At 43.7% G+C, this 27,826-nt stretch overlaps 2 protein-coding genes across 5 annotated transcripts in view; one reads left to right on the plus strand and one right to left on the minus strand.

The window, feature by feature from the left end:
• tll1 (tolloid-like 1) overlaps positions 1–4,718 on the plus strand; it is a 51,934-nt gene extending 47,216 nt beyond the window's left edge. For both annotated transcript variants that reach the window (XM_035636834.2, XM_047333832.1), the window contains 3 exons: positions 2,104–2,317; positions 2,739–2,989; positions 4,340–4,718. In XM_035636834.2, the coding sequence (XP_035492727.1) occupies positions 2,104–2,317; positions 2,739–2,989; positions 4,340–4,474 (600 nt within the window). In that variant the 3' untranslated portion in view covers positions 4,475–4,718. The remainder of the gene's footprint in view (positions 1–2,103; positions 2,318–2,738; positions 2,990–4,339) is intronic.
• A 5,486-nt stretch (positions 4,719–10,204) lies between these two features.
• On the minus strand, positions 10,205–27,598 carry stox2a (storkhead box 2a). 3 transcript variants are annotated; one of them, XM_035637275.2, is made up of 5 exons: positions 27,016–27,146; positions 19,481–20,242; positions 17,861–18,013; positions 13,066–15,598; positions 10,205–11,130 (listed from the first exon to the last, which is right to left on the minus strand). In XM_035637275.2, exons 2-5 carry the CDS (start codon positions 19,656–19,658, stop codon positions 10,929–10,931), a joined length of 3,066 nt encoding a protein of 1,021 aa, XP_035493168.1. In that variant the 5' UTR covers positions 19,659–20,242; positions 27,016–27,146; the 3' UTR covers positions 10,205–10,928. The 3 variants fall into 3 exon arrangements, with proteins under 3 accessions (XP_035493168.1, XP_035493167.1, XP_035493166.1); XM_035637274.2 differs by having other exon boundaries at positions 19,481–20,385; positions 27,016–27,139; XM_035637273.2 differs by lacking the exon at positions 19,481–20,242 and having other exon boundaries at positions 27,016–27,598.
• Between the last annotated feature and the right edge of the window lie 228 nt (positions 27,599–27,826).

Genomic DNA, 27,826 nt, shown 5'->3' on the forward strand with positions numbered 1-27,826 from the left:
CCCCCCCCCCCCCCCCCCCCCCCCCCCCCCCCCACATATGAAACCCAAATGTGAATGGGGGAGAAAGTGCGTGTTTATTCATTCGGGGGCAAACTACAAGCGTGTGCTGCTCATGCGTCAGTAAGAGGCCTTGGGCACTGGCCATCTGTGTGTGTGTGTGTGTGTGTGTGTGTGTGTGTGTGTGTGTGTGTGTGTGTGTGTGTGTGTGTGTGTGTGTGTGTGTGTGTGTGTGTGTGTGTGTGTGTGTGTGTGTAAAGGGTAAATGGACACACGTTTGATCATGATGGCATTCATATGATGACACAGATAGTTGTGTTTTTTCTGAGTTACGTATCTATTCCAAAAACACGGTTATATATATATATATATATATATATATATATATATATATATATATATATAAAGGCTTAACAACATTGTCAATGAAGAGTTTTGTTTCTGATAAAGACACTTTCCCATTTTCCCGGCTGAAAGGAGGCAGTGTCACGTGCCCATTGGATAATTGGGGTTGAAAAGTTCCGATTTGCAAGGTTATTATACAGGACAGTGTAGTGCACAGTGCGCGAAGGCGGCTGTGGCTCAGGACATAGAGCGGGTCGCCACATGGTCCGTGGTTCGATCTTGAACCATGTGACTGAACCTGAATGTGTGAGTGGAAGCTGTGTGAGTGTGTGTGAGAGAGAGAGAGAGAATGTATAGTCCATTTACCCTCAGCTCAGACAGATGGTGTTCTGTTAACGGTGTTAGCAGGGTATGAATGTCTCAGGTGCGTTACACACACACACACACACACACATAGTACAGAGTATTATATGAATATCTGGCTCTGCCGCCGCATGCTGAACTCGCCGCGTGTCGTCGAAAAAGTGTCATCAACTGTCATTAAGTTTTGATAGTCTCTTATCGCCGCTTACATAACTGAAATCGCATTACATCATCAGCTGTGATTATACAGGTTGTTTGCCCCACGTGGTGACACCTCTTCGCCGTGTGATTTACACACAGATTTGGAAATGTGTATTTTGCGCCCTGCTTTCTCTGTGTGCGTGCGTGCGTGCGTGCGTGTGTGCATGTGTGTGTGTGTGTGTGTGTTGAGATTAGCAGGGGTGCGCTCTATATCCACAGCACAGTGATGACATCACAGTGAGGTAAATTTAATACCAGAAATCGGAACATATTTAGGTCATTCTGTTATTGCCTATTTACCCCATCTGACACACACACACACACACGCACACACTGAATACAGATCGAAAAGCTAGCGTCTCACCTGAGCCACAGTTAGAAAACCTCTTGTGGCGACCGCCATCGCCGGAATCCAACACTTGCCCCCTCAGTAATGACATCGTCACCTCGGTCCACCTTCACTCTCCTCTCTCCTTCCGTCTGCTTCGTTATAAACCGACGCGTGGCTCAGGAGACGGACGGAGAGGTGTGTGAGTGTGTGTGTGTGTGTGTGTGTGTGTGTGTGTGTGTGTGTGTGTGGGAGGGAGAGAGGCTTGCGAGGTGTTATGAGTCAGCTGGCGGGGACTTGATGAGATTATGAATCGTGACACTTTTGTACATCCGTGTCAGCGCGTGAGCAACGTGTAGGCGAAGTCAGAGGGGGGCAGGGGGGGTTTATCTCTGATGTGTTAAAAAAAAAAAAAAAGCATGAAATGCAAACATGTATTGTTTTTATAAAACGTCCTTTGAATTTAAACTTTGAACAGCTCAAACTTTTGGATTTCATTTTTGTTGTTTTCCAACCATGCCGTCAAAGCACAGACAATGCAACTTCTGTAAAAAAAAAATATTCCATCCATTACCAGGTTTACACTAATTTGTAATGACATATGAATGTTAAAAACGTCTGCCCTTGATTTAAAGGGTAATTTCACCAAAATTACAACAGAAGAAAGGCAATCTCATCTTCTTGTCACCTCACTGTATCAGAGATGAACACAGATCAATTTGACGTGCTCGCAGTTCACTGTCTCGCCTAATCTGGACAATTCACAGGTCAAAGGTCAGCAGTTATTGCATCATCAACGCCCCCCTTCATATCTCACTCATCCACCTCTCTCTCTCTCTCGCTCTGTGTCTCTCTCTCTCTCGCTCCAGACCTTCAACGAGTTTGAGATCGAGCAGCATCAGGAGTGCGCGTACGACCACCTGGAGGCCTTCGACGGGGACAGCGACACGGCGGCCATCTTGGGCCGGCTGTGCGGCAGCAAGGTCCCCGAGCCGCTGGTCTCCACCGGGAACAAGATGTACCTGCGCTTCATCTCGGACGCCTCGGTGCAGAGGAAGGGCTTCCAGGCGACGCACTCCACAGGTGCCTGTCCGTGTGGATGTGCATCACGTTTATGTGTGTTGTCGAGGTTGAATGACTTCATGTACTTATGCGCAACACTGTGTGTGTGTGTGTGTGTGTGTGTGTGTGTGTGTGTGTGTGTGTGTGTGTGTGTGTGTGTGTGTGTGTGTGTGTGTGTGTGTGTGTGTGTGTGTGTGTGTGTGTGTGTGTGTGTGTGTGTGTGTGTGTGTGTGTGTGTGTGTGTGTGAGAGGTTTTCTGTCGGTAAGAAGCATCACTCTTGAATTGCTCGGAGTTTGACTAGTTTTTTTAGGAGCAACACTGCCCCCTGGTGGTGATTGGCGGCACATACAGGATGGCAATCCTTCATGAGAGCCTGATTTGAATTTCATGAATGTCTGGCCATGACAAAACTGTGAAGGTGGATTTTTTTCTCCTCTGCAGAGTGCGGAGGTCGTCTGAAGGCCGACGTCCGCCAGAAGAACCTCTACTCCCACTCCCAGTTCGGAGACAACAATTACCCAGGTCACACCGACTGCGAGTGGCTGCTGACGGCCGAGCAGGGCTACGGCATCGAGCTGAGCTTCATCACCTTCGAGGTGGAGGAGGAGGCCGACTGCGGCTATGACTACATTGAGCTGTACAACGGGTACGACGCCAACTCACATCGGCTCGGCCGCTTCTGCGGCTCAGGGGTAAGGCTCCGTAAATGTCTCAACTAAGGGTTTGAATCTTTAACATTTGTAAAGAGTCATTCCAGACAGTGGCGTTTTAATGACCAGTAACATTTTTTATGACCACTGTGGAATTCATGCCACGCAGTCTTAGCTCCTTGGATGTATTTCCTCCACTTTTCATTCGGCTAGTGATATTCAATTATTATTTTTTTAATTAACAATAAATTTCCTGAAAAGATCAAAACCAGAATTTAACTGATCCCACCAACAAGCATTATGTATCTTCTTTCTCTGTGAACAACTGTTGCTCATTTCCCATCCATTGTATAGTTTCTGCCATAATTACTAATTAACATGCCAGATTTTTTATTAATGTCCTGCCAAAAAAAAACCAAAGCAGATTCAACAGTTATTCTTGTTTGATTTACAGATAAGGGATGTGTTATGGACAGTACGATATCCAGCTCAAAATTTTTACCAAGGCAAATATAATCATAATCATATAATCAATCCGCCTAACTCTTCAAACCTTTCAGTGTCCTCTTGAAGGAGAGGTGTGTATCCACGGCAGACTAGTGTCTGCTGTGTCTTTCAACTACAAAATCATATATGATTAAAAAATATTGCTAGCCATTTGGTCACGCATTGGTGTAGAGGAGTTTTAGATTTTTTTTTTTCTCTTTTCCTTTTCATTCCAGGAAACTGTTAAGTTTCCATTCTTTTATGTTTGGTATGAAAATCTAAAAAACGCACTTTTAAAAGTTTATTAATCACACGCAGGGGAAATTCACTTCTTACAGCAGAGTAGAGCTGCAACAGTTAATCGATTAATCGATTTGTTAATTAATCACCAACTATTTTGATAATCAATTGATCGGTTCAAGTAGTTTTTATGGAAAAACAAGTGAAAATTCACTGATTTCAGCTTCTTAAATGTGAATATTTTCTGGTTTCTTTGCTCCTCTGTGACAGTAAACTAAATATCTTTGCTGTCGAAAAACATCATTTTGGAGTTTCGGGAAACACGATCGACATTTTTCACCACTTGACGACATTTTATGGACCAAACAACTAATCGATCAAACGAGAGAATAATCCACAGATGAATTGATTCTGAAAAGAATCGTTGGTTTCAGCCCTACAGCACAGTTTTAACATTAAACTTTTATGAACACAACTCAAGCAAACTTTAAATGAAGCGAATGAAGCTGTAATAAAGTGCTACTGAAGTTTAATATTGTGCATGTCTGGAAGATGGAAAGACATACACCTGCGATGTCAAGACTATTTTATGAATAGAAAATGAGCTAAAACCTACAGAAGCTCTGGTATGAACCTTTGGGTGTGTCTCCATCCCCCCTTCCTCAGCCCAGGGAGGGGATCTACTCACCCGGCGACGCCATGCTGATCCGCTTCCACAGCGACGACACGATCAGCAAGAAGGGCTTCCACGTCCGCTACACCAGCACCAAGTTCCAGGAGAGCCTCCACACCCGGAAATGACCCCACACGGAGCCCCGGGGACCCCTGACCCCTGTGCAGCCCCCCCCCCCCCTTCCAAGCCCCCACTGTCTCTCACCCTGACCTTTCGCCATGGCAACGAGAAAAAACGTTACAGCCTGTCCCCCCTCTCTTCCGTGGACTTTTTGTGGAGACGTTTGGAAGTTTGAAAACAATACTCTCATGAACACGTGTCTCCGTCTGTGGGTCCACACAGGTCGTCCAATCTGGGATGAGACGGGGGGGGGGGGGGGGGGGGGGGGGGGGGGGGGACGACAACAACAGGATATCTATACGCGTTTCTACAAATGTGGGGAAATGTGAGTGAGCGAGCCACTTTCACGCAGGAGATGGCTTTCATGACTGCACATCAGGCTGAAGCCGCAGAGGATCCTGATCAGTTAACTGAGATACTCACTGCTGCACAACGGAAGACTCACGAGCGCACACAAACCATATTCAGACATTGTAAGACTGTGGATGCTTGAGGAACTAAATAAGCGACAAGGAAAACGCGTCCAGGGGCCTCCTCTGGCTCCTTACTCCTTGAACTGTGCGACTTTACTGTGATTGGACGAAAACAAACACTAGAACAGACGTTCATATTTTGCCTTTGATGCCTGGGAACTGGTCTCGTCAAACCCAGCTCAGAACGGCTGCAGAGGATTTTGTGTCATGTCTTATTGTGAAGCCCACTGTGTTTACTGTATGTGTGTGTGTGTGTGTGTGTGTACGTGTGTACAGAGAAAAAGAACAAACAAAAGGCCGAAGCCCGTCCTTTGCCCCCCTTTTTTTTCCTTTTTTTTTTTTTGTTGCTTACAGCTTTTGTGCAGACGACCGTTGTGAAACGGGGAAAAAAAAGTCAAGAAAATAAAAACTGTAAATGGAGAATGATCTGTGATGTTAATGGTAAGCCTTGCATTGTGTCGTGTGTCCATGCTGTTATTGATTTGTCATGAATGTTCCCTCTTCGAGCCCAATAATCATAAGAAAATAATTTTTTCTATTTTATTCTTCAGTGTATATCTAAAAGGGAATATTTTTTTCTCTCGGGAGTGACGCGTTTCTGATTAAAGGAGATATTCCCATGGTGCTAAAATTAAAAAAAAATTAAAAATACACTGAATGACTGAATGATGGCTTTCAAGCGGAGGCGAGTCAGCGTGCGGAATCGGCACACTGCGACAACAGCACTAGTCCTGTGGAACTACAATATTGCCTTAGAGCCAAACGTATGCTATAGCGGAGGTCGAGTGTTTTTCGAGGATTTTTTGGCGGCATATTTCATCTGTTTGAAGATCTCGAATGGTTTTATCTTGGAAAAAAAAAAACAACAACAACAACAACAACAACACGGGAAATGTAGTCTGTGTGAGAGATGGTGTATACCGTGCATGTGTGTGTTCATGTCATTTGTGTAGCTGCTGTCAGAGACACACACACACACACACACACACACACACACACACACATGTCCACAAATACACAAAGACACTTGTGTGCATTTTTCCCAACTAACATTTGGACACACACACAAACTTGTCGAATTCATAACGTGTAAGTGTGTGTCGTTCGGGGGAAATTCATAGAGAAACTGTGTGTGTGTGTGTGTGTGTGTGTGTGTGTGTGTGTGTGTGTGTGTGTGTGTGTGTGTGTGTGTGTGTGTGTGTGTGTGTGTGTGTGTGTGTGTGTGTGTGTGTGTGTGTGTGTGTGTGTGTGTGTGTGTGTGTGTGTGTGTGTAAGCTGCATGTTTATAAGTTGACTCATTCACTGCTGTACGTGCCAAGCTCCAGGTGACCCTGATCCACTGTAGTTTCTGTTTCATCATTCCAACCTCCGTGTCTGTAGTTCAGAGACACGGGACAAGAAGACGTCCTCTGCATCAGTCAATAAAAAAAAATACACAGGTAAAAAAAACCAAAAAGACACGCGTTTTCATATGTTAATTGCTGTATTTCATGTTGTGTACTACTACAAGTGCCATGATGAATCAAAAACCGGCATTTTACCGTTGTGGTAATTATGATGTATACGCACATTGTTGTCTACCTGATGATGATGATGATGATGGGCATCGATGGCACAGATTACACAAAAGTCACTCAGTTTCCCTGTTTAGCAAAGTAAAAAAAAACAACTACTCTTTAAAAAAGCATAAAGATTGTCTGAGTGTTTTGTTTTCCCGTCATGACGTGAAGCCCCGTCCGTTGTCGACTTTATTTCTACAAGTGTTCTCCTTTGAGGGGAAGCCTGAATTATTTTTTGGTTAAATTATAATTAATTGATAAAGTAGAATCTATATATTCAACACTTTACATGACACATTCAAAAACTCAAAATGAATGATACAAAGTTCAATTATTCCAAATGATTATTTTGTTGTCAGATTTTGTGTTTAAAATGATGAATTCAACATATTTTCTTTCTTCACCTTAGGAAACAATTTGTGCCAAAAAATATTCTTAATTCAAAAAAAGTATTAATTTTCTCTTAGATAACTTTTTTTTTTAATAATTTGGGGTTTTGTTGTTATGTTTGTGTCATATTCCAACTAAAAATCCTTTTTATTTCCAGTTTACGCACAATGCTTCAACTTATACTAAATTTTAAAAATGCAGCTTTTTGTAATTTAAAGATGTCCAAAAGAGTGTGACACTAAAATATTAACCATCCCCGTGGTCTGACCACCATGTGAACACCGTCCAATCAGATCTCCTGTTGCTGTCCTGTCTCCTTTTGCAATGCAAATGTAATGAAACAATTGACAGTATCCTTCTCTCTCTCACTTTTTTAAAGATACTTTTATTATTTCATTACAATTAAACACTGAAAATAATTGATACTAGTGGTAGACTCCATACTCCATGTCAAAGGTCAAACCTCATAGACCCGACACACTATCGTACTGTGGATGGTTTCTTATGATAAATAATTGACACTGTCAAGATTATGTGTGTTTCAGTTCAAATAGAGTATAAATGAAATCTTAGTGGAAAAAAATATTGAAATGGATGAAGATTTTTCATTTTCTTGGTTTAAAAAATATATATATATATATATATTTCTCAGTCTTATAGTCTAAATTTCGTTTCTCTGATGTTGTTGAACTTTATACCTTCTGTGAACATATTTTGAACCATTTCTGACACCGCGGCTTGTAAGTGCAGGAGGACAAGACACTTACCTTTATAGGATCAGTTTGACGAGCTTCAGGTGCCACACACACACACACACACACACACACACACACACACACGCACACACACACACACACACACACACACACACACACACACACACACACACACAGAGAGAGAGCTGTTTGAGGCTATGGTAATAGTACCAGTCACCCACGAGAGGGCGCCAACTTTGAGCTTTTCGAAGGTCAGAGCTATAAAACAGAGCTACAGCAATTTATAGTACATATATATATATATATATGTATAGTTTTACTTTCACTTTGGCAATTGCAGGTTTGTATGAGTTCTGAGACGAACACAGAATATTTGTAAATCTCCTAAAAGGCTTGTTTCACGTTAACATAACACTATTAATTGGAGCTTTTATTTTGAAGAGAAAGCTCTGTGTAGTTCATGTTGTGCAACGTTTTTTTGCATTGTGCCCTGATCACCTTGTATGAGGGCTGGGTCCGGTTGACCTGGGTCAGCCTGCTTACTTAGCCTGTAGTTTCACAACGATGTCTGACCCTGTAAAGCTGCAGCAGTGTGTCAGATCAGCTGCAGTGTTTTTAAACTTTGTCTCCATCCACAGGTCACATGGGGAACTGCAGTCACTCGTGGACCAGCTAACCCAAATTACATATCATCTCATTTCACTTACCTACTAATTGTATCCATCTAAGCATATAGTTTTGGTTTTTATTTGCTTAGGTTTTTGAGATCAACACCACTGAGCCTGCCACCGCCAACCAAGAACTGTCAAGGTGAACAAAACCTTTTTTGTGCCGACATGAAAACAAAAAACAAAAAAACTTCTGACACTCACTTGTATTGGAGTAGGAGCAATGTTAATAAATCCATAATAAAAATCTTCTAGTAGATCTGCAAAGACAAGAACAGTTTGGTTTTTTTAAAACTTGAAATATGTTTTCTAATAAAAAGCTTTCCATTGGAAATTTCCCGTTGTTCCCAATCTAATCCACAAGTGCATGAATTCTTCTGTAGGATTTCAGACCCTCGAGAGCACTAGTTTTTGTTTATTACCTTTACCACTGAGCAAATGATCTCAGTAATGTTGTTTAACTGTTTTTTTTTCCATTAAATGTAAGAGAATGGTGAAAATGTAACCTTCAAATGTCTTGCTTTGTTTAAAGCACAGTTCAAATTGCAAATATATGCACTTTCCCCCAAAAAGATTAAGACAAAGTAAATCAGCAAATCTTCACATTTAAAAAAAATAGATCCAATAAAATATCTACCACTTTTGCATGAAAAATAATTTTAGCTCTAAAAGTTCTGACATCTATTTTCTCAAATGAAAATTGAAATTTTAAATAAATCGAACTGAGCCTTTCAAATGCTGTTGCAGCAAATATCGCACAACTTAATCCTTTGGCCAACAGTTCACCAGGGCTGCAACTAACAATTATAATAAGCCAATGGTGATTCCATAAAATGTCATATTTTGTCCTTTAAAAAAAAGCAGAAAATATTCACATCTGGGAGAATGAAGCTAATTAGTATTTGCCATTTTGCCTAAAATTTTACGCAATGAATAATCAATTACCAAAATAGTTGCCATTTTTATTTTATGACGATTAACTAATCAGTTATCTACGGAAGAGCATTTGGGGCCAGGCATGACAAAAATAATTGAGAGGAAGATTTGTTTTCCTCAAGGAATGAAGTTGAAATGACGAGAATAAAGTCGACGCCTCTGGTCCGTCTTTCCGAGCATTGTGGTTTCTTCTTTCTGAACAGATGAACTTTTCTCTTCAAAAACCGCAACATTGATTTATACAATGAGCTTATGTGCAAAAAAGGATTTGCTTGTTAACTATTTGATTTTAGTTTAGAGGACAATTTCCCCCAATTCATTTATTTGGAGGCAGTCACATGCACTCACATTAGTAGTTTGACATATTCTTCAACTTTAACATAGGACTTTTGAGTTTGAGTTTATTCTACCAAAAGGCAAAAAAATTTCAACTCTTTTCTCAACATTTCAACTTCCCTTTTCTCCTTTTTGGTCTTATGCCTGGCTCTAATACTCTTCCATAGTAATCAGAGTTTTCATTTGGAACCATTTCCTACTGAAAATAGAAACAGAAATCCAAATGAAGTGTCCGTCTACAGTTTTCCAACATCTATGGCTGCCTACAGTTCCCATAATTCAGTGTCTACACCGTTTGAGGCAAAAGTAATGAAATTTTAAAAAATGACCAACTTAACTTAAACCCAAAATGTTTATACTGACACCACGTTTGAGACCTCATGAATCTGTTAATTGTTTCAAATCAATCATTATTTAGAAGCAAATTAATGTGATGATAATGAAAAATGAATTCATTCATTCATTCGAGTTTTAGAATTACAAAAGAATCTTCAACACCATGACAACTGAGCGAACTCAATCGGCCGAGGAAGATCACTCGATATGATTAAAAGCTCCGGACCCGTCACAAAACCGACCTTGTGGTGAGATGTTGTGTTGAATGTTCTGTGATGTACATGTGAAGGGTGAGAGGTGCAGCTCAATTTTGTCCAAACATCATTTTGGTCACATAGCATCTTTAATACCACCATTATAATAATTAGGATATCAAAAGTATCGAGTATACATACATCATTTGCATTGCGGTACACAAATCTGAGCTGATTTATGTTTTTTATATCTTTCATTCGTTGTTCTCAGGATCAACTTTTATTGTCTCGACATTGTGCTGATACATTGAATTGTCCTGAAGAACTTGACGCTATTTCAGGAAGGAGAACATTTAATTGGACATGTATTGTTAAGTAATATAAAAACTTTTTTTTTTTTGATATTTCCAAATGTAACTTGAATCCTATAGTCTACTACTTTCCAATACCAATAATCAAGAATCTTGATATAAGCCAAACTAGAGTCCATGTCACCAAAATCAAAGTACTCCATGTAGGTTTCTCTTCACCTACTGTGGTCTTGATATTCTGTAGTTTTTCTTCTTCTTCTTCTTCTTTTTTGCAGTAAAGTTCTTGAAGCTGTGGGAACAGTCTCTTGAAGCCATGCCTGTTTTTGTAACAGTCCCAGTAAATGGATTCTCAGGAGTCTGAAGATGTAAGTGTGTGTGTGTGTGTGTTTGTGTGTGTGTGTGTTTGTTTCTTTTTCTTCATGTGTATGTACGTGTGTGTGTGTGTGTTGGTTGAGGAAAAGTGAGGGTCAAAATGGTGAAACACCTCGCTTCCTCTCTCCTCCACCACCACCACCTATCCACGGCCACAGTCTGTGCTGCCTGTCAGACGCTGGTGATGGAGGCCAGGCAGTTCGACGACTTCTGGAGTTTCTCAGGCTGCGTGGTGGGGGGCTCTGGGATGGTGCGAAAGCTGAATGGCAGTCCGATACCACTGGTGCCAATGTGGCCTGGGCTCAGTGCTGGATTCTGCCGTCTATTGCTTTCCACAATGCTGGATGTGTTGGATGCAAGGCTTTCACGTGTCCTGCACAACAGGGAGAAAAAAACGCCATGGATTAAACATCGTCATTGATAAATTTCACATCGCATAACAGCTTAAGTGGTGCTTGGTGAGATAAAAAAGATTACCATCATCAAAATGCAATTGAAAATATCTAAAAGCATATTTTGGTTAAGGACACTAGCAGTTGATGAGAGAATGAAGTTGGACGCATTTCCTTTCAGGAAACGAAAAGGAAACACACAAAAAAAAAATGTATGTCATACATAGAAAAGAGAACTTAAAGGTGACATATAATGCTCATATTCAGGTTCATACTTTTAATTTGGGTTACCACTTGAAAAGGTTGACATGCTCTAATGTTCAGAAAAGGCATCAGTGTCCTCACACTGCCCATTCCTGCAGCTCCTCTTTTCACCCTCTGTCTAAAACGCCTGGATTTCTTTTAGCCCCGCCCCTCCCGATAAACCCCAGTCTGCTCTGATTGGCCAGCTGGCCGAGTCTGTTGTGATTGGTCAACCGATTTCAAAATGTGTAGGGAATGTCACGCCCTTTCACCAGAAATATGAAAGTTCTCAGATTGCAGGCGGGGTTACCCCCCAAAAGAGTCCAACTGTGACATCACAGTGGGAGAGAAATCTGAACCAGTTGTTCAGAGCCAGGGTGTGGAATTTAGCCAGCTCACAAAAAACAGTTTGTGGGCTGACAGCCTCCACAGATACACACATTTATGTGCACAAACACAGTGTTTTTTGCATAATAAGTCACCTTTAAACCTACAGTAAGAATAAAAATGTTGCCAGTCAGTGGCAGCAGAAACAGGTTGTGAACACAAACATATTTACGCATCCAGCAGTTACAGAGCAACATTTTCATTCATTTGTCACAACTCAGTGTGATCCTCCGTGCCTGTGAATCACAAAACCTCTTCACGTTCCAGTCAGGAAAACCAACAGAATCAATGTGACCAATCGAAACGTTTGTGTGCAGATTTGTTGTTTGGCTTCAATCTTCATCTTTGAAATGGAAGTGGAATCTGTAAATCAGATTGTGCTGATGTGCACCCTTAAACATATTTACAGTTTTAGTTGTGTGCTTCACAAAAAAAGAAAAAGAAAATCACAATCCAGAGTCGAAACTGGTGCAGCAGAGTGTGAGCATTAACCTGCTGGACACATTTTACTGAAAACAACATACTATACATAAATCTGCTGTTAAAAACTGTTACTGGACTGCAGTTCATGCACGAAGCTGGTGCAGGAGTGGACAGGAAACATGGTGAGAGGTAACATGGAAAGAGGAAGGGGGATGACATGTAAAAAAAAAAGGTCACTGGGCGGACCCGGACCATGATTATGATGTTTTCAAGGCAGCAGGTTGTCAGCACGCCTTGTTTCACAGGCTTTTTATATGATTAAATAGCACAATTGGAACAAGCCCGTAAAAGGTGCTAAGAAAAAGTATTGATCTCCAGGGCACAATCCTGCCTATTCAGTGTTCAAATCTGGATTGTGTACCATCACACATCAATACGGGGTGAACTTAATAAGAAAACAATCGATTGAAACAACTCCATAATTTCAGTTAATTAAAGATACATAATGCAGATACGAGACAAGACAAATAAAACTGGTACTAAAAGGCTGTATGCTTTGTGATCATAGGTGACCAGGGGTCACCAAAAAATCTATTAATTTAATTAAGACCTGAATTGCACTTTAACTATATGAAGCTCCCTCTCTGTCATCCTTTGTGATAGATGGGTCAATCATCTCACATTGGGACATCATCAGCTACAGTGAATACACTTCACATCAATATAAGAAAAAGCAAGATAAGAAAAAGATCATTTGGCCTTGACACGTGTATTAATAGCTGCAACCCAAACAATTACTTATCTGAATACACACCACAGGTTGTAGTTTTATGTGATATACAGGTGATTAATTTTGTGCATACCTGGGGGAATTGAATCCACTGTCCACTGTGACACTACTGCTGTCCATGCTGTCCAAACGGGCAGAGTGGGCCGACTTCTGGCTGCTGCTGTTCTCCGTCTCCTTGGGGCTGAGCAAGGTCAGATTGGTCTCCAGTTTCCGCTGCAGATCGTGGTCCTTCTCCCGCTCCAGGAGCCACTGCATGGTGCCCTCCCCACCACCACCCCCGCCTCCACCATTACCACCCCCTTCCCCATGGTCTTTGTTGTCCTGTGTGGTCGCCAACTCTTTGTGCGAGTCCTCCTCTGCCTCTTCCTCTTCCTCATCGTCTGATACATTATAATAGTCAAAGGAGGCGGAGGGGACAGTTGGCTCTAAGCAGCCCTGTAAAACTGCAGGTGACGTGGAGGAAGTGGCTGAATTGGAAGGCTGCTGGGGCTCAGGATTGTCTAGGGCCTCTGTTGATTTGGCATGTGAGGCTTTCCGCAATGTGCCGGACTTGGTGTAGCTGCTGTCCACGTAGCCTGTGGACAAGGCATTGTGTGGAGGTTTGAACAAAGTGTCCTTGCTGAAGATCTCTTTCCTCTTGATTACCATACTGCCTCCTCCCCCTCCGGGATCTACATTGTGTTGATGTGGCGTCAAACGGGCATTTTGCACAGGCTCCGGCGTCTGGCTTGGCGTCAGTCGCACCGAGCCGTTCTGTCCTTTTGCTGCCGACAAGTCCTCTTTGTACTCCATCGTATGAGGAGAGGTGAGGTGAGGCGTTTGGCGGTCAGCCGGAGAGCCCTTTCGGAGTCCCCCTGATGAGGTTAATGTGTCATATTCTGATTTTGCCTGAGGCGAAGGGGCAGTTAGGATTGTTTCATTTGACGTATTGCACTGGAAGTACTCATCTGTTGAGGGCTTAGGAGAAAGTCCCATTAGCTCATTGTACGTTGGCAAGCTGTCTCTGCTTTTGTTCCGCTCTATTGTACTCCGGATCCTTGACTCGTCCAAACTCCCCTTCCCCACATCAGGCACATTAAAATCAGAGTGGAACTTAGCAGCAGAGAACATGATCCTTGAGTAGTGGGAGGACTTCTGTGTGGCTCGCAGGGTGCCATCATCAGTGTAGTAATGACTACGCTCCTCCAGACTAGGGTCAAAGTCTTCTGGGGCACCCAGTGACAGACCCTTGAGGGAGTTGTCCATTGACCGAGATCGTTCTTTAGCCTGATCGGACCTGTCGTGACGTGACTTCCTGTCCTGATTGTGACTGTGACTTCTCTGCACTCTGGACTGGCACGTTCCACGTGACGGCTCAGGAAAGGGCATCTCCGTCCGCCTCTTGGCTAGCTCCCCAGACACATCCCACTCAGGGGTAACGGGGCAGTACGATTCAGTAATGTTCGGGTTGCTGTGGACCAGGTACGTTGCACCTCCACTTCGCCTGCGCTCCACGGTGTACATGGCCTCCCGAGGCGAGCGAACTAACGAGTGGCTAAAGAAGCGGTAATCTCTTTCCATGAACACAAGGTCCCAGTTTGAACCCTCAGATGGGTCTCCCCTAGAAGTCCGGGGTTTGCTATGAGAGCGGGACTTACCATGCGGAGCCCTCCGGTGTCCCCTTCCCCTCCTGCTGCGTGCACTGTGCTGGGCCGAAGACCCCACCTTGTTCTTCTGCGTACGCTGTTCCTCCAGCCTCTTCATCACAGCCGTGTGCCTTGCCACATTCTCCACTGTTAGGTCGGGGTTGATTCGGCGGATAATCTCCATCTCCACCTCGCGGGGAATGGGCGTGGTTGGCACCTCCTCGTCGCGAAGAGGCCACTCCTCTGGGGGGAACTGGGCTGAGAAGGTGGCCAGCTGACGCATTTTGTCCTTCTTGAAACTCAGTCTGAACAGCCTGAGTCCAAACCTTTTGGATTGCTTCTCGCCACTTCCGCTGCCACCACTTCCTTCTTTCTTTTTGGTCAGAGTGTCAGTTTTATAAGGGAAAGAAGTGATGCTTTTGCTCTTCTCAGCAGGATCTTGAGGTGGCGGTTTCTGCTGGACAGGAGGGGAGGGAAGCGGGGGATAGGGATATGAAGGCGGTTCTCCTCGGTGCTCCTTGGTTGCCGTGCTCGTTGGAGGTTCTCCACCATTGTGGTCCTTGGGTGGCTTACTTTGATAGGAATCTCCCCTGTGCTCCTTTGGTGACTTACTTTGGAGCGCAGAGGCGTGATGTCTGGAGGAGTCTTCTCGATAGTCACTGTGATTCTTGCGAGGAGGCCTCTCTCTCAGGCAGCCAGGTGTGGATGGTGTAACGTTGCCAGATGGAGGTGAAGTGCACTGCTGAGGTTGCTGCTGCTGTTGTTGTTGTTGTTGTTGTTGTTGTTGTTGTTGCGGTTGGCGCTCTTGCAGCCGATCGTCCAGATGATACCACTTGTTGTTGGTTCTGATGAGGGAGGGAGTGATAAAGTAGGTCTGGGGAGTGACAATGAAGTAGCCCTCTGGAGTTGGGTAGATCTTCCTCTCTCGCACCAGCATGTTCAGGGTATGTCGCAGAACCTCTGAGCTGGGTGTAGGCACACCTGCAGCAAACACAGATCGATGCACAGTTTTATATACATAGACCACGCTATATAAAATATATTAAAATACAGGCAAATGTGGACATTTTGTTGCCGCCTGGGAATAATTTGGAGATAAGAAAAGGACAGGCGTAATTAAAGAAATTACTCTGTCTAGCAATATGTGAGAACTGCTATCAGATAATATTGGTGAGATATAAAAAATATATTATTTTCAAAGAGATATAAGATAATAATAATAATAATAATAATAAACATGGAAAATTTGTAAAATGTGATGCTTTTATCACTCACTGATTTCAATTCATACCTGTGTTTTTTTTTATTTTAAGTATTATTTTAAGCACTGGTGTTGAGTTTTCAAATCATCAAAATCATAAAATCTTTTTTTAATGGGATAAAAAAGAGTAAGACTGACTTTTCCCAGGTTATAATGGAAAATCCGTTGCATGAATGACATGACAAAATGGTCAGATCATTCATGTAAAATTGTTAAAAAAAACAACCCCCTTTGATGGCCAGCTAATCTGTAGTATTGTTTAACCTAAAAAAAACAATCGTTACATTTCCTCTACAAAAGACATTCAAACAGAAAAACTCCCAACTGTATTATTCAATAGTAACGAATCTTCTATTCCAACATTTAAATTGAAGCCAAATAATTCCAACCCTGAATTAATATTAAATCCGAAGCTGAGAGGTTTTTCTAGATTCACCATTCCAGCTTGGAAATATTATAGATGTCTACACATTACACATATGTCCCTGAAATACACATTTCACATATCTATAAAAGGTATATATTTAGTACCTTTCGGAAATGTTGGGATTTAGTTTAAAATAAACTTTTAGTTTAGCTAGGCTGCGCAACCCTGACACAGATAAAAACAAACTGGTTGGTACATCAGAGTTAATATTTGATGTTTATGGGAGTGTAAAGAATTAAAAAACTGCCTTTTAATCATTTTATAACCCTCTAGATAATTATGAGCATGATCAGAGATCTATTTTCTGCATATTTTACAACATCAAAAGGGGGTTTTGTTTTTCATATTTTGTTGACTAAACCGATTTTTCTCCTATTGACCACTGTCTCAGCTAACACAGATCTGCCTGCCCATGGCTTGTATATGTCTATTATACTGATACCATAACATGATCTCAGATTTCAGCCATGTTTTAATAAAGGAATAAAATGATCACTTCAGTTCCTGTCTCCTAAGAGTCTTAGTTCATGAACCATAAATTAACTAAGCACCATTCATAACCATTCTTGCAAGACCATGTGTTGCCTGACATTACATCACCCGTGTAAGTTTTTGTTTTTTTTACAAAGAAATGATGCAACCTATAAGTTCACATTATGAACATTTTGTAGAATAAAGCATTACATTTGGGGATGGGGGAAAAAAATGATCATAAAGACACTAAAAATTACAAAAATCTTTGTTGCACTACTAGCTGCTATCAGAAAGGTCTTATAAGGTCTTGAAAAACTCAGCTTTTCAACGAGAGATGATATAATAATATAATAAAAACAACATCAAATGTGCTTTTTGGATAACTCAAGTTTAAGAATCAGTGCTGCTCTGGTTGCTTTTGTTATGTTAAAACAAACTAGTAAAGTTTAAGATTGATCATTAGACAGAATCCTAAAAATTTTTTTCAAAGACAATGTCACATAAATCAACATGTTAATGTCACTGGACTTAAGTATAATCAGCCTTGTTTCACCAACACTGTTTGTGAATTTCAATATCCCTGTTTAGGTCTGCGATTGATTGATCATTTTGTCTTTTAAATGAAAGAAAAAAAGTGAAAGATGTCCAAAGATTACATGACAAAGAAAAGGGTCATATTTCAGAAGTAGGAGCCAGCGTTCTTGATTGACAAATGACAAACAGTATTAAAATAAAAAGATGTTGATCAGTTAATTGGTTATTCGTCAAATCCTTTAAGCTACATTCCTGCCAAAACGTCCTGATGTTGTTTGCAACATGTTGTTATATCTCAATTCTTAATTAATATGTGAAACGTGTCAGGAACCCATCAAGTGAGATAGATCTTTGCATGACAGTAGAGTAGGTATGTAAATCCTATGCTTGGAGAATTGCGTAAGGCAGCGATTAATGAAAAGCCGATCACAAACCAGGTTATGATACAGCAAAATAACCGCAGCATTCACTGGAGCGGCTAATTTTCCGACCAGGCGTGTCTGCGCGCTTTGGTCCCGCTCTGGGAACGAGGTGAGAAGGACCGTACCTGGGAAGCTGGCAGTGAGGTGCTCCACCAGAGCCTCCTGGTTGACAGGCTTGTGGGCAGAGTTCATAGCAGAGATGGCCAGGCACAAGATCTCCCCCAGCGGGATGAACTGTGACTGGCTGATGGGTGACATACTGATCGGAGACACGTCACCTGCGGGGGGAGGAGGAGGAGGAGGAGGAGGAGGAGGAGGCACAAGGACAACAGTTAGATCATGAATGAACAGCAGGCGCAGCGTGTGAAGCTATGATGTAATGGTCAAACAGCAGCAGTTTTGCAACGGCTCCACGCCTCCTCCCTGTGCTTCCTTTAGCCTCTCATTCCTCCTCTTTCTCCTAGGTTAGCAAAAACAAGGCAGCTGCTGCATCACCTGACCCCCCCCCCCCCCCCTCCCCATCATCCTTTTCACATGATCTGACAAACAGGAGAGGAAGCTCACACGAGTCCACACGTTTTGAAAATGTGACAGAATGCCTCCGATCTTCAGTGGCCTTTTTTGTCGAATTCAATCTGCCTTTGCTGTCAGCGGTGTAGTGAGAAGTGAGATCATCCTGCAACCCGGCCGGCCCCCCCGGCTTCGAGCCCCTCTGAGAGAAAACATCTGCTCTGCCGAAAGGGTTGTAAAGCAACACACTGAACGCACCGCTGCAGCATCTGTGCTGTAGTGACCCTCTCCTCTGACCTAAATCCGGCGGTCGACGGAGGACCGCGCGCGACTACGACGGAGACACGGCAGCGTTCCAATTGTGACTCGTAATCTGTGAACAATCATCATTCGTAATGGTCTAATTGCCCTTTCCTGAGGTTCGCAAGGTAGCTGACGGAATATAAACGTTGCCGGTTTTTAAAAAAAAGTTTTGTTGTCCATCGGCGCTCGCAGCTCCTTCACCTGGGCCGTCTGTGCGGGGCCCAGCCTCCTCAGCACACTCAGCTGAATGGTCGGTTAAGCAACACGATGACGTTATCTCTGCTTAGTATCACAGCCGTTTAAGCTTCATGTGGCTTTACAGGGCTTTACTTGGTTCCTAGTAAACATGAAAAAAAAAAAGAAAAGCTAAATCTGCCAGCGAATCAGTAAAAGAAAAAAAGAGAAAACCATTCAGTCTTTACTATGTTTTTTTTTTTTGTTCCTGAGTGCACAAATCTCCAGCGGGTGTGGGAAGTGGGGTTGTAAGTGTTTAGATTTTGCATCTTACAATGAAGCGAGAAAGACCAGAATGTTGGCAATATGAGCGAATGAAAGAGTCTGATACACTGCTCTTTGTGATATGAGACGGCCCCAAAGTAATCTCGGCAAACACAAAATATGAATCTGGAGCAAAGGTGATGCAATCGACAACTACTGGACTTTGGGGGAATTCAGGAATATATGATCCATCATGAAAACATGTGAACGGTGAAAAACTGACAAATGTAAAAAATAAAATAAACTGTGCATTCCCATTGGCTTTATCTTTGAATGTGGGTCAGTAAATACGCAGGATGTGATTATGTGTCCGTCAGTAAGAAAGAAAACATCCAAATATTCCGCCCCCAAATCAAACTGTGTCTTTGCAAACTCCGAGCTCCTCCTCTGTGTAGGGAGGGTGGAGCTTGTCCTGGTGGGAGTGTCTGACTCACCTGGCACACGATAACTTGGTGGGGACGGAGAGAAATGAGGAGGAGGAGGGGGAGGAAGATGCTGCTTCTGCACACGGATGTCTTTCTCACTTCGGGAGAGACTGTGCTCCAGCGGGCGCTCAGTGAGCTCCGAGCTGGGCCAGGCCCGCCGCGGATTGCTGCTACGGTTCTTCTTCATCGTGACCCCTTTAACCAGGTGGTCTTCGCCCCCCGGGGGCTTCTGGGGTAAGGTGGGATGGTGGAATGGGGAGGACGGGGAAAGGAGAGAGGGAGGTGGGGAAGGGAGGGGGTGTGTGCAGGGGGAGGTCGACCAACCTCAGGCTCAGTGCCTCCCCCGCATCAGTGAGAACGTCCCGCTAGAGCGATCACACACCAGACATGGCAGGAACCAGTGTGCACCTTCACACACATACACACGTCTCATTTACATCCACGGGCAAGCTACAAACGACTGTGTTCACACTGTGGGTGGTTGTCGTCGGCTGCTGGGCTCTCCCAGGCTGATCTTGAGCGGTGGCAGCGGCGGCAGAGGTGCAGGTGATTGCGCGAGGCATCACCCTTTCATCGGCATCAGTCCCAGCCACCATTTGTAGCATCCCCATTTGCATGCGTAGGGAGGCACATTACGTAGCCGCTCTGATGTGGGAGGAGGGAGCAGGAGAGTGGTGGGGGGGCAGGGGTAGAGATGAGGGAAATGGGGCATTGGAAGTGAGGAGGACGGCGAGGAGAGATTTCAGTGGAGGTTTCGGGATCCACTTGTTCCTTTTGAGTAGAAAGTAACAGGGGAAGGAAGGGAGGGGAAGGATGGATGGTCAAAGATTCAAAGCTTTAGAGGCCCAGTCTTCGACAATAGCTCAATTCACCACAGGAGTGCTCGGCCGATCCCCGGAAAACAAAAGAGCCCACTTAAAAAAAAGAGAAAAACAGAAATAACAGCTCCATTCACCCTAATGGGCAGTGAAACCTCAATAGTATGCCGAGCACGGGAGATGCCACGTTCACCTCCATCTTTATCCGATCAAGCACAAGACCCCATCGTCCTTTCGACAACAGCACACCAGGAGAGGGTGGGGAGAAAAAATGGAGAGCATAGAAATAATTAAATAAATTCAGGAATAGATATCCACCATTTCCCGCAATCCAACGGTAGAAGCTCCCGAGCCGATCGCCGTAGCATCCATTCATTAACAGGGGGGGATGCAAACTCCAGTCAACGGCAAATCTCTTTCAACGCTAATGCTGCAGCTGCTCCCAGCACCTCCAGGAAGGGTGTGTGAGTATGTGTGTGTGTGTGTGTGTGTGTGTGTGTGTGTGTGTGTGTGTGTGTGTGTGTGTAAGAGAGAGAGAGAGAGAGAGAGAGAGAGTGTGTATGCGCGCATCCGCCTGCTGCGCGCGATTCTGCGTGAGCATGCATGCGTCTGTGTCTGGGTGATTGAGGCTGGGGGGGGGGGGTGTGAGAGTGAGAGAGATCGAGGACATACATAAGGCAGAGAGGAGAGCAAATATCAGCTCAAAACACACAGACACACACACACACAGACAAATTAAAACTATCCAGCCCTCAATTGATGTCCATGGAAGGGGGAAGAGCTCTGAATCTGTGGCTACATTTCCATCCTCACCCTCTGTCCCCCATCTGGTTTTCCCTCACCCCCTCTCTGTGCTCCTAGCTCTGCCCCTAGAAGGACGAGGGGCCCCTTAAACCACCGTCCTCCTTCCTCCTTTGTGTCTCACCTGACTGTAAGACCCGATCTAAAGACTCGACAGAGCCACATCCGAAGGGCATGTTTTTTTTAAAAAGGGGGGCTGAATTGTGCTTGTCTCATCAGTGCTTTCCACCGGTTGATTCGGGGACTTAAACTGTACGGACAACATTCCCAATAGAAAAAAAACAACAACCCAAAACCCCAAAAGCATCACCTTGATCACGTCCAGAGTGGCAGTCGCCGCAGACTCCTGCTGACTCACATGTGTGGCGTGTGAATGGACGGTTGGAGGGACAGAATAAGGAGCAAAGTGAGAGGGCAGGACGGGGCACGAGTGGAGGGAAGGGGGGGGGGACGGTGTCACAACCAATCTGCTCCAGTTCACTGATACCAAAGAGAAAGAGGGGAGGAAGGGGAGGAGGGGTGAGGAGGAGGAGGAGGGAGAGCGACACCACGCCAGCCATTTTATTTCTCAGTAGTGCTGCAACAGCCTTTGTTGCCATGACGACGCAAGCCGATGATCTCATAGCTGTTACCTTTGAGTGCCGTTCCCTTAAAGAGCCAGTTACTCCAGATAGAGGAGCAGACAGACACCACATTGACGAGGACCGACCGTCTGCTGCTACATGCACAGAAAACACTCCTGCAATGCTGCTGGAAATTTGACATCTCGTCTCAACGCGCTCTGTGAGACACAATTATGGAAACTGAGGAGGGGGGGGGGGGGGGGGGGGGGGGGGGGGGGGGGGGGGGGGGGGGGGTGGGGGGGGGGGGGGGGGGGGGGGGGGGATCAGCATCATATCCTGATGTGGAGAGGATTGTTGTTATTTTGTTAAATACATGTAGCCTATCTATATATAGTGACAGCAATCATTTCAATCTTTTTGCTTGAGAAATCCTGGCTATACACCACATGTGAGCTAATAAGAGCTGGAGCGACTAGTACGGTAATTGATTAACCAATCAACAGAAGAGGAATCAGCGAGTGTTTTAATAATTGATCAATCGTTTCAGTCATTATCCATTCACTGGTTGACACCTCCTCAAATGTATAGATTTGCAGCTTTCACAGTGAATGAAATGTCTCAGGTTTGAACCGTAGCCTATGTCAGATAAAAACCAACAATCTGGAGACATACCACTTCAGGCTAAGAGATGTCACTACTTTCTGACATCTCGGCCATCATTTTTTCAAATTATTTAGCGATTTACCTGATAGGTAAAAATAATTTGTTCGTTGGAGCCCCGAGCGGAGGTTGACATGATTTATTATTGATGCACCATGAGGCTCAGGGTTTACCAAGCGTCACGGTCTCAGAGTCCATGACCTAGTTAAAAATGAGACTGAGCGTGTGTAGCCGTGGCAGCTCAGTGCTTAGCCACAGCTGCGATGTGAGCTAAATGCTAACGTGAGCATTTTGGCATGCTCACAGTGACAATAGTTAACATGCTGATGTTAAGCCACAGCTGGGATTTGAGCTAAATGCTAACATGAGCATGCTAACATGCTGAATTTACAATAGTTAACAAGCTGATATTTAGCCACAGCTGGGATTTGAGCTAAATGCTAACATGAGCATGGTAAAGTGACAATAGTTAGAAAGCTGATATTTAGCCACAGCTGGGATTTGAGCTAAATGCTAACATGAGCATGCTAACATGCTAAATTTACAATAGTTAATAAGCTGATATTTAGCTGCAGCTGGGATTTGAGCTAAATGCTAACATGAGCAGGCTAAAGTGACAATAGTTAACTAGCTGATATTTAGCCACATCTGGGATTTGAGCTAAATGCATACATGAGCATGAGACAATAGCTAGCACGCTGATGCTTAGCCATAGCTGGGATTTGAGCCAAATGCTAAAATGAGCATGCTAACATGCTCACAGTGACAGAGTTAATAGTTAACATGATGTTCAGCAAGTTAAGCGTTTACCACTTTAAGTATCTCAGTTTAGTGTGTTAGCATGCTAACAATTGTTAATTTGCATTAAACACAAAGTGCAGCCGAAGCTGATTGGAATGTACTTAAGTTATTTTTTACATTTATATGTATTTATATTGTAGTATTTAAGTCATATGCCAAACTGTTTGACACTGGAAAAGTCCGGGGTTTACTTCAATTTTTTTAGGATTCATCCTCATGGGAACATGCATTTTACTTCAATTGTTTTAGGATTGATCCTCATGGGAACACAAATGTACAAAAGTACACAGTGCAACACATTAGCTCAGGGTAAAATAACACAAATGTAATGCGGACTGGATGGGTGTGAACATGTACAGTACGTCGTATGATTTATTAAAATGATATAAACCCTGCATGCATGATAAATCCTGCATATAACATATGTTAGTACACTGTGTTTATATTAACATAATGACATTAGGATAATATTATCCTGCTCTTTATGAAAGCGGTTGGCCAGTATGAGCAGTCCAACACTGAAAGGATTTGTGACCTGTAACAACCTCAACAAATTTCCACTTTTTGCCGGTGGTCTGCACTCCAGTGGAACATTTATGAAAACACACTTCTTTTTGAAAGTCATCTCTTTTGGGACGGGGAAAGGGCCAGATAATGACCAGAAAGACAAAAGCCAACAGAACACATCCTGATCTGACATTAAGATAAACGGCAACAAATCCTCTCCGCTGCGTCTAACATTTCCCCCAATTCTCTGCCGGGACCCTCCCTTTCCTTCCAATGGGGGAGTCAGCCGTAGCAGGGAATGCAATGCAGAGTAGTGTTTTCCTGAACAAATGTCCCCCTTTTCCTTCCTCAGCAGCACACACACTCCTCCCAGTCCATTGTGTATGGTCTGCTAACGGATACAAAGTCCCTCAGTTAATCAGATTGAATTGTCAGAATTAAAAAACACTTGGTTTCCACACAGTCGAAAATCCACTACTTGTGTATAAATGTGTTAATCCAGCTACTTTCTGGATCCCAGCCCCCGATCAAACATTCCCGGGCAGTTTGGTGAATAATCTGGACTCAGCTCTTACCTAATGTGTGTGAAATTCGGACATCAAAGTTCTTTTTTAAAACGTGATTACTTTTATGATGATTAAGTGCATACGGACATCTTGACAACTTTGCAAAATCAATATTGCACTGGTATGATCATTACTGTTGGAGCTTTTTTGTACATAAGTATAAAAACAGCAACTGAATTAAAAACATAAGATTTCTTGATCATTTTTTATCAAGAAAATGGTTAGAATTGAACTGCTAGTTTAATTCACATGTGCTTACCATTAAACTAAAGGTTGATATTGACAATAATGTGGCCTCCACACAGGTGAGCACGAAAAGCACAAGAGTGTAACATGTATTGCAATACAACAAAGAGACTTTTCAATGTGGGTCCAAATCAATTAGATTTCTGAGGCAATATCTATCCTAGAATCTGGGCCTAGTTGTGAAAAACTTATTTCATACAACAGCATATAATCTGTTGGTTTAGACATTATAGAGTCTGGTGAGTTATTAGCCATAGGACAAACATTCCAGAGCTTATCACTGTTTGCTCGAGTTAGTGTCCGTGAAGCTATACGTCACCTCTTCTGATGAATAGACACAGAAAAAGATCAGCTTCACACAATCACAATCTATTTCGAGATTTGACTCTGGACTATTACAGACCCCGAGGTAGTGCAAGCTTTTCATTTCAATACAATCAGCCCGAAGCAGCTCAAATGTAGAAATACGATAACATTCACAGAGCTATGGACAGGTTTAAACATTCAGTAACACTTTCAAATGTGCAGTTCTGTGAAAACACTGAATAGGCTGCTCAGTGTTTTTGCCACTCCAGTTCAAAAGGACACACTGCAGAATTTCCCCCCTGGACACCTTCGTTAAGCTGAGGTCATAGGGTCCTGATGCAGCTCGTCTCATAATCAGCATGATCAGATATTGGTGGGAGTAATACACTCCAATAGTCAATTTTCTTTTTGCTCCATTTTGGTCTGCACCAACTCTTGAGGGAATGTCTGCTCTGTAGAATTGAGGGGAGCTGCAGAAGCTGGTGATTATTCTTCATGAATTTGCCACTATACAAGCAACACCTTTCAAAATTACACAAACACAATGTTGATTGTAAAAAATTAAGATTAGTGTGGCATGAAATATACTGCGTTTGCAGCATGAAGTAAGATAGAAACTGCATCAATATTTCCTCTCCTATAACACACAGCCTCCCAAATTGCAGACCTAAGTAAACTTTAAAGATATTGGCCATATGTGAAATGCGTCGGTCAGTTTTATACAATGATCATGAATGGACTGAACAAATGAGTATTAAAAAATGTCACACTCCTACAAGTCTTCTTCTTCCTCTTCATCATCCCTCCGTTAAAAATTGATGATCTGAACCGATAAACTATTGTGAAACAGACATAGATAAAAAAAAAAACATAATCTATGACATAAGCAAGTCTCTCTCTCATTTCTAGATGTGCACACACACACACACACACACACACACACACACACACACACACACAAACGCACAGATACAGAAAGTTGTGAGGGCAGTACGGTGGGTGCAACGGTTAGATTTGCTGACAGACTCAGGGCGTCCAAACCTGTGCGAGCACATACAGTGAATTATGGCCTTGTCAGAAGAAGATGAGTCGGAGTGTGGGAATGTTGACCTGCAGCAGAACTCAGATCCAGTCCCTGCTCTGTCTACATGACATGAACTATGGCTGGGGTTATAAGGTGTGATGCTGCCTGAACTTCTATCCTCCTCAGCAGAACCTCGATTACCACTCACAGACTTGTGATACCATCTTAAAAAAAAAAACCTCAGGTCATAATAGGTTCAATGCCAATGAATTGGCGTTGAAGTTAAAAGAGGCGTGGCAGCATGGGTCACCCCGCAGAACTGCAGGTAAATACATGAGAAAACAGCGAATTGGATTATTAAAGACAACAGTCTGATTAACTACGACGGGAAATCGTAATTTTTAAATCAGCATGGATGAATATCCATGTTGTGAGCATCACAGAAGCGTTGAACAACCACATTTCCATAGAAACGGAGTAAAAGTTCAATCCACCGATGAGGACTGTGTGATACGATTGAAAGCTCCAGAACAAGCATGCTAACTGGACCTTGAGCTAAGATTGATATTTTTCGTAAAAAAACATCAGTACAAACTAACAAAAGGACCTGACAGGTCGACAACCGCCAAAACTAATTTTTTTTTCTGTGTAAGTGTAAAATATAGTGTTTCCACTTTCAATTACATTAATTCCTTCTCGGTGGAATCTTCCGATTGTACTCTTGTTTGATACTGAAATCAAAATTCAGGCTCGATCGCACGAGTCAAGAAGTAAGACGGGCCTACAGCTGCAGACATTACTGTATACACAGAGAACCAGATGAATTGACAGTGATCAAAGTTATGACTTCACTCGAATTGGTTGGCCCATTCCCTGCAGATATCACGGCGGAGTAACCAAGTCCTGCTGACATACAGCGTGCAAAGAGGACACGACTGAACTAGTACCAACATCTTCCACACCATGAAAATACTTCATTCTTCTCACTGTCTTTTTTTGGATGTGACCTTTTTGTTTTTTGTCATCCAAACTGAACATAAAAGAAACGTTTGTCTCCAAACCACGGATGAATTGTTTAGATGGGGTCTCCATGTTCTGTCTCCATAACCCAAACACCTCGAGACTCATGGTCTCCAAACACAACCACGTGCCACGAAGACGTCGTCCAATCACCAACCTCTCGTCAGAGCAACTTTGCCGTCAATGTTGTTGTAACCGAGGGACACACACACACACACACACACACACACACCTATGCACTTGATGTCGAAGCCCTGCGGCGGCCGCAGCGTCCTCCGGGTCCACCCGGTCCTGAGGACCTGCAGATGCGCCTCTGCGCCCTGGATCAGCAGCACGCGCTCGTCCATCCAGCCGAGGAACAGCACCGCGGAGACGGCGCGCGTCAGCGGCGCGTTCCAGAAGTGCCGCGAGTTCACCGCTTTGAAACTGGCGAAGACCTCGTAGCCCGATGGCGCGGCGCGATGCTGCGGGTCGAGCGGGAGCGCGGCGTCCCCCTCACCCGCCCCGGCGCCGACCTGCGACAGCACCAGGGCCAGGGAGTGCGGAGCGATCCGCAGCAGCTTGTTGTCCATGTCCGCCCCAAGTCAAAGTTCACACCCCACTGGAAATCAAAGAGCGCATTGCTTGAGGATGCCTCATGCGTCCCATGCGGGGCTCATCTGGTCCTGCGGCTGCCGCAGACTCCGGTCCGAGGTCTGCGCCCGTGTCGGCCGCAGGTGGAACGACGCGTAAAACGCGCGGAAAGTGCGCAGCCTGACGCGCAGCCTGACGCGCGCTCCTCCGCGGGCCAACTATCCCCAAACTGTCAAAGAGTGTTAAGGGGCCTGGAACCGACAGAGGAGGAGAGGACTTGTGCTGCGTTCAGGTGTTACTCGAAAAACTCCCACTTTCCACTACCCCCCCCCCCCCCCGACGTCGGCCTTTGTTTTTCTCAGAACCAAAACACAAAAAGGAGGTCAGCCAAGGGGTTGGCTCAACTCTGAACATGTACAAGAAAAAAAAGAAGAAGAATAGTAGAAAGCCAAAAAAGTAGAAAGATCTGT

This window comes from Scophthalmus maximus, chromosome 8 (genome assembly GCF_022379125.1).
Source record: "Scophthalmus maximus strain ysfricsl-2021 chromosome 8, ASM2237912v1, whole genome shotgun sequence".
Taxonomy (NCBI): Eukaryota; Metazoa; Chordata; class Actinopteri; order Pleuronectiformes; family Scophthalmidae; genus Scophthalmus; species Scophthalmus maximus.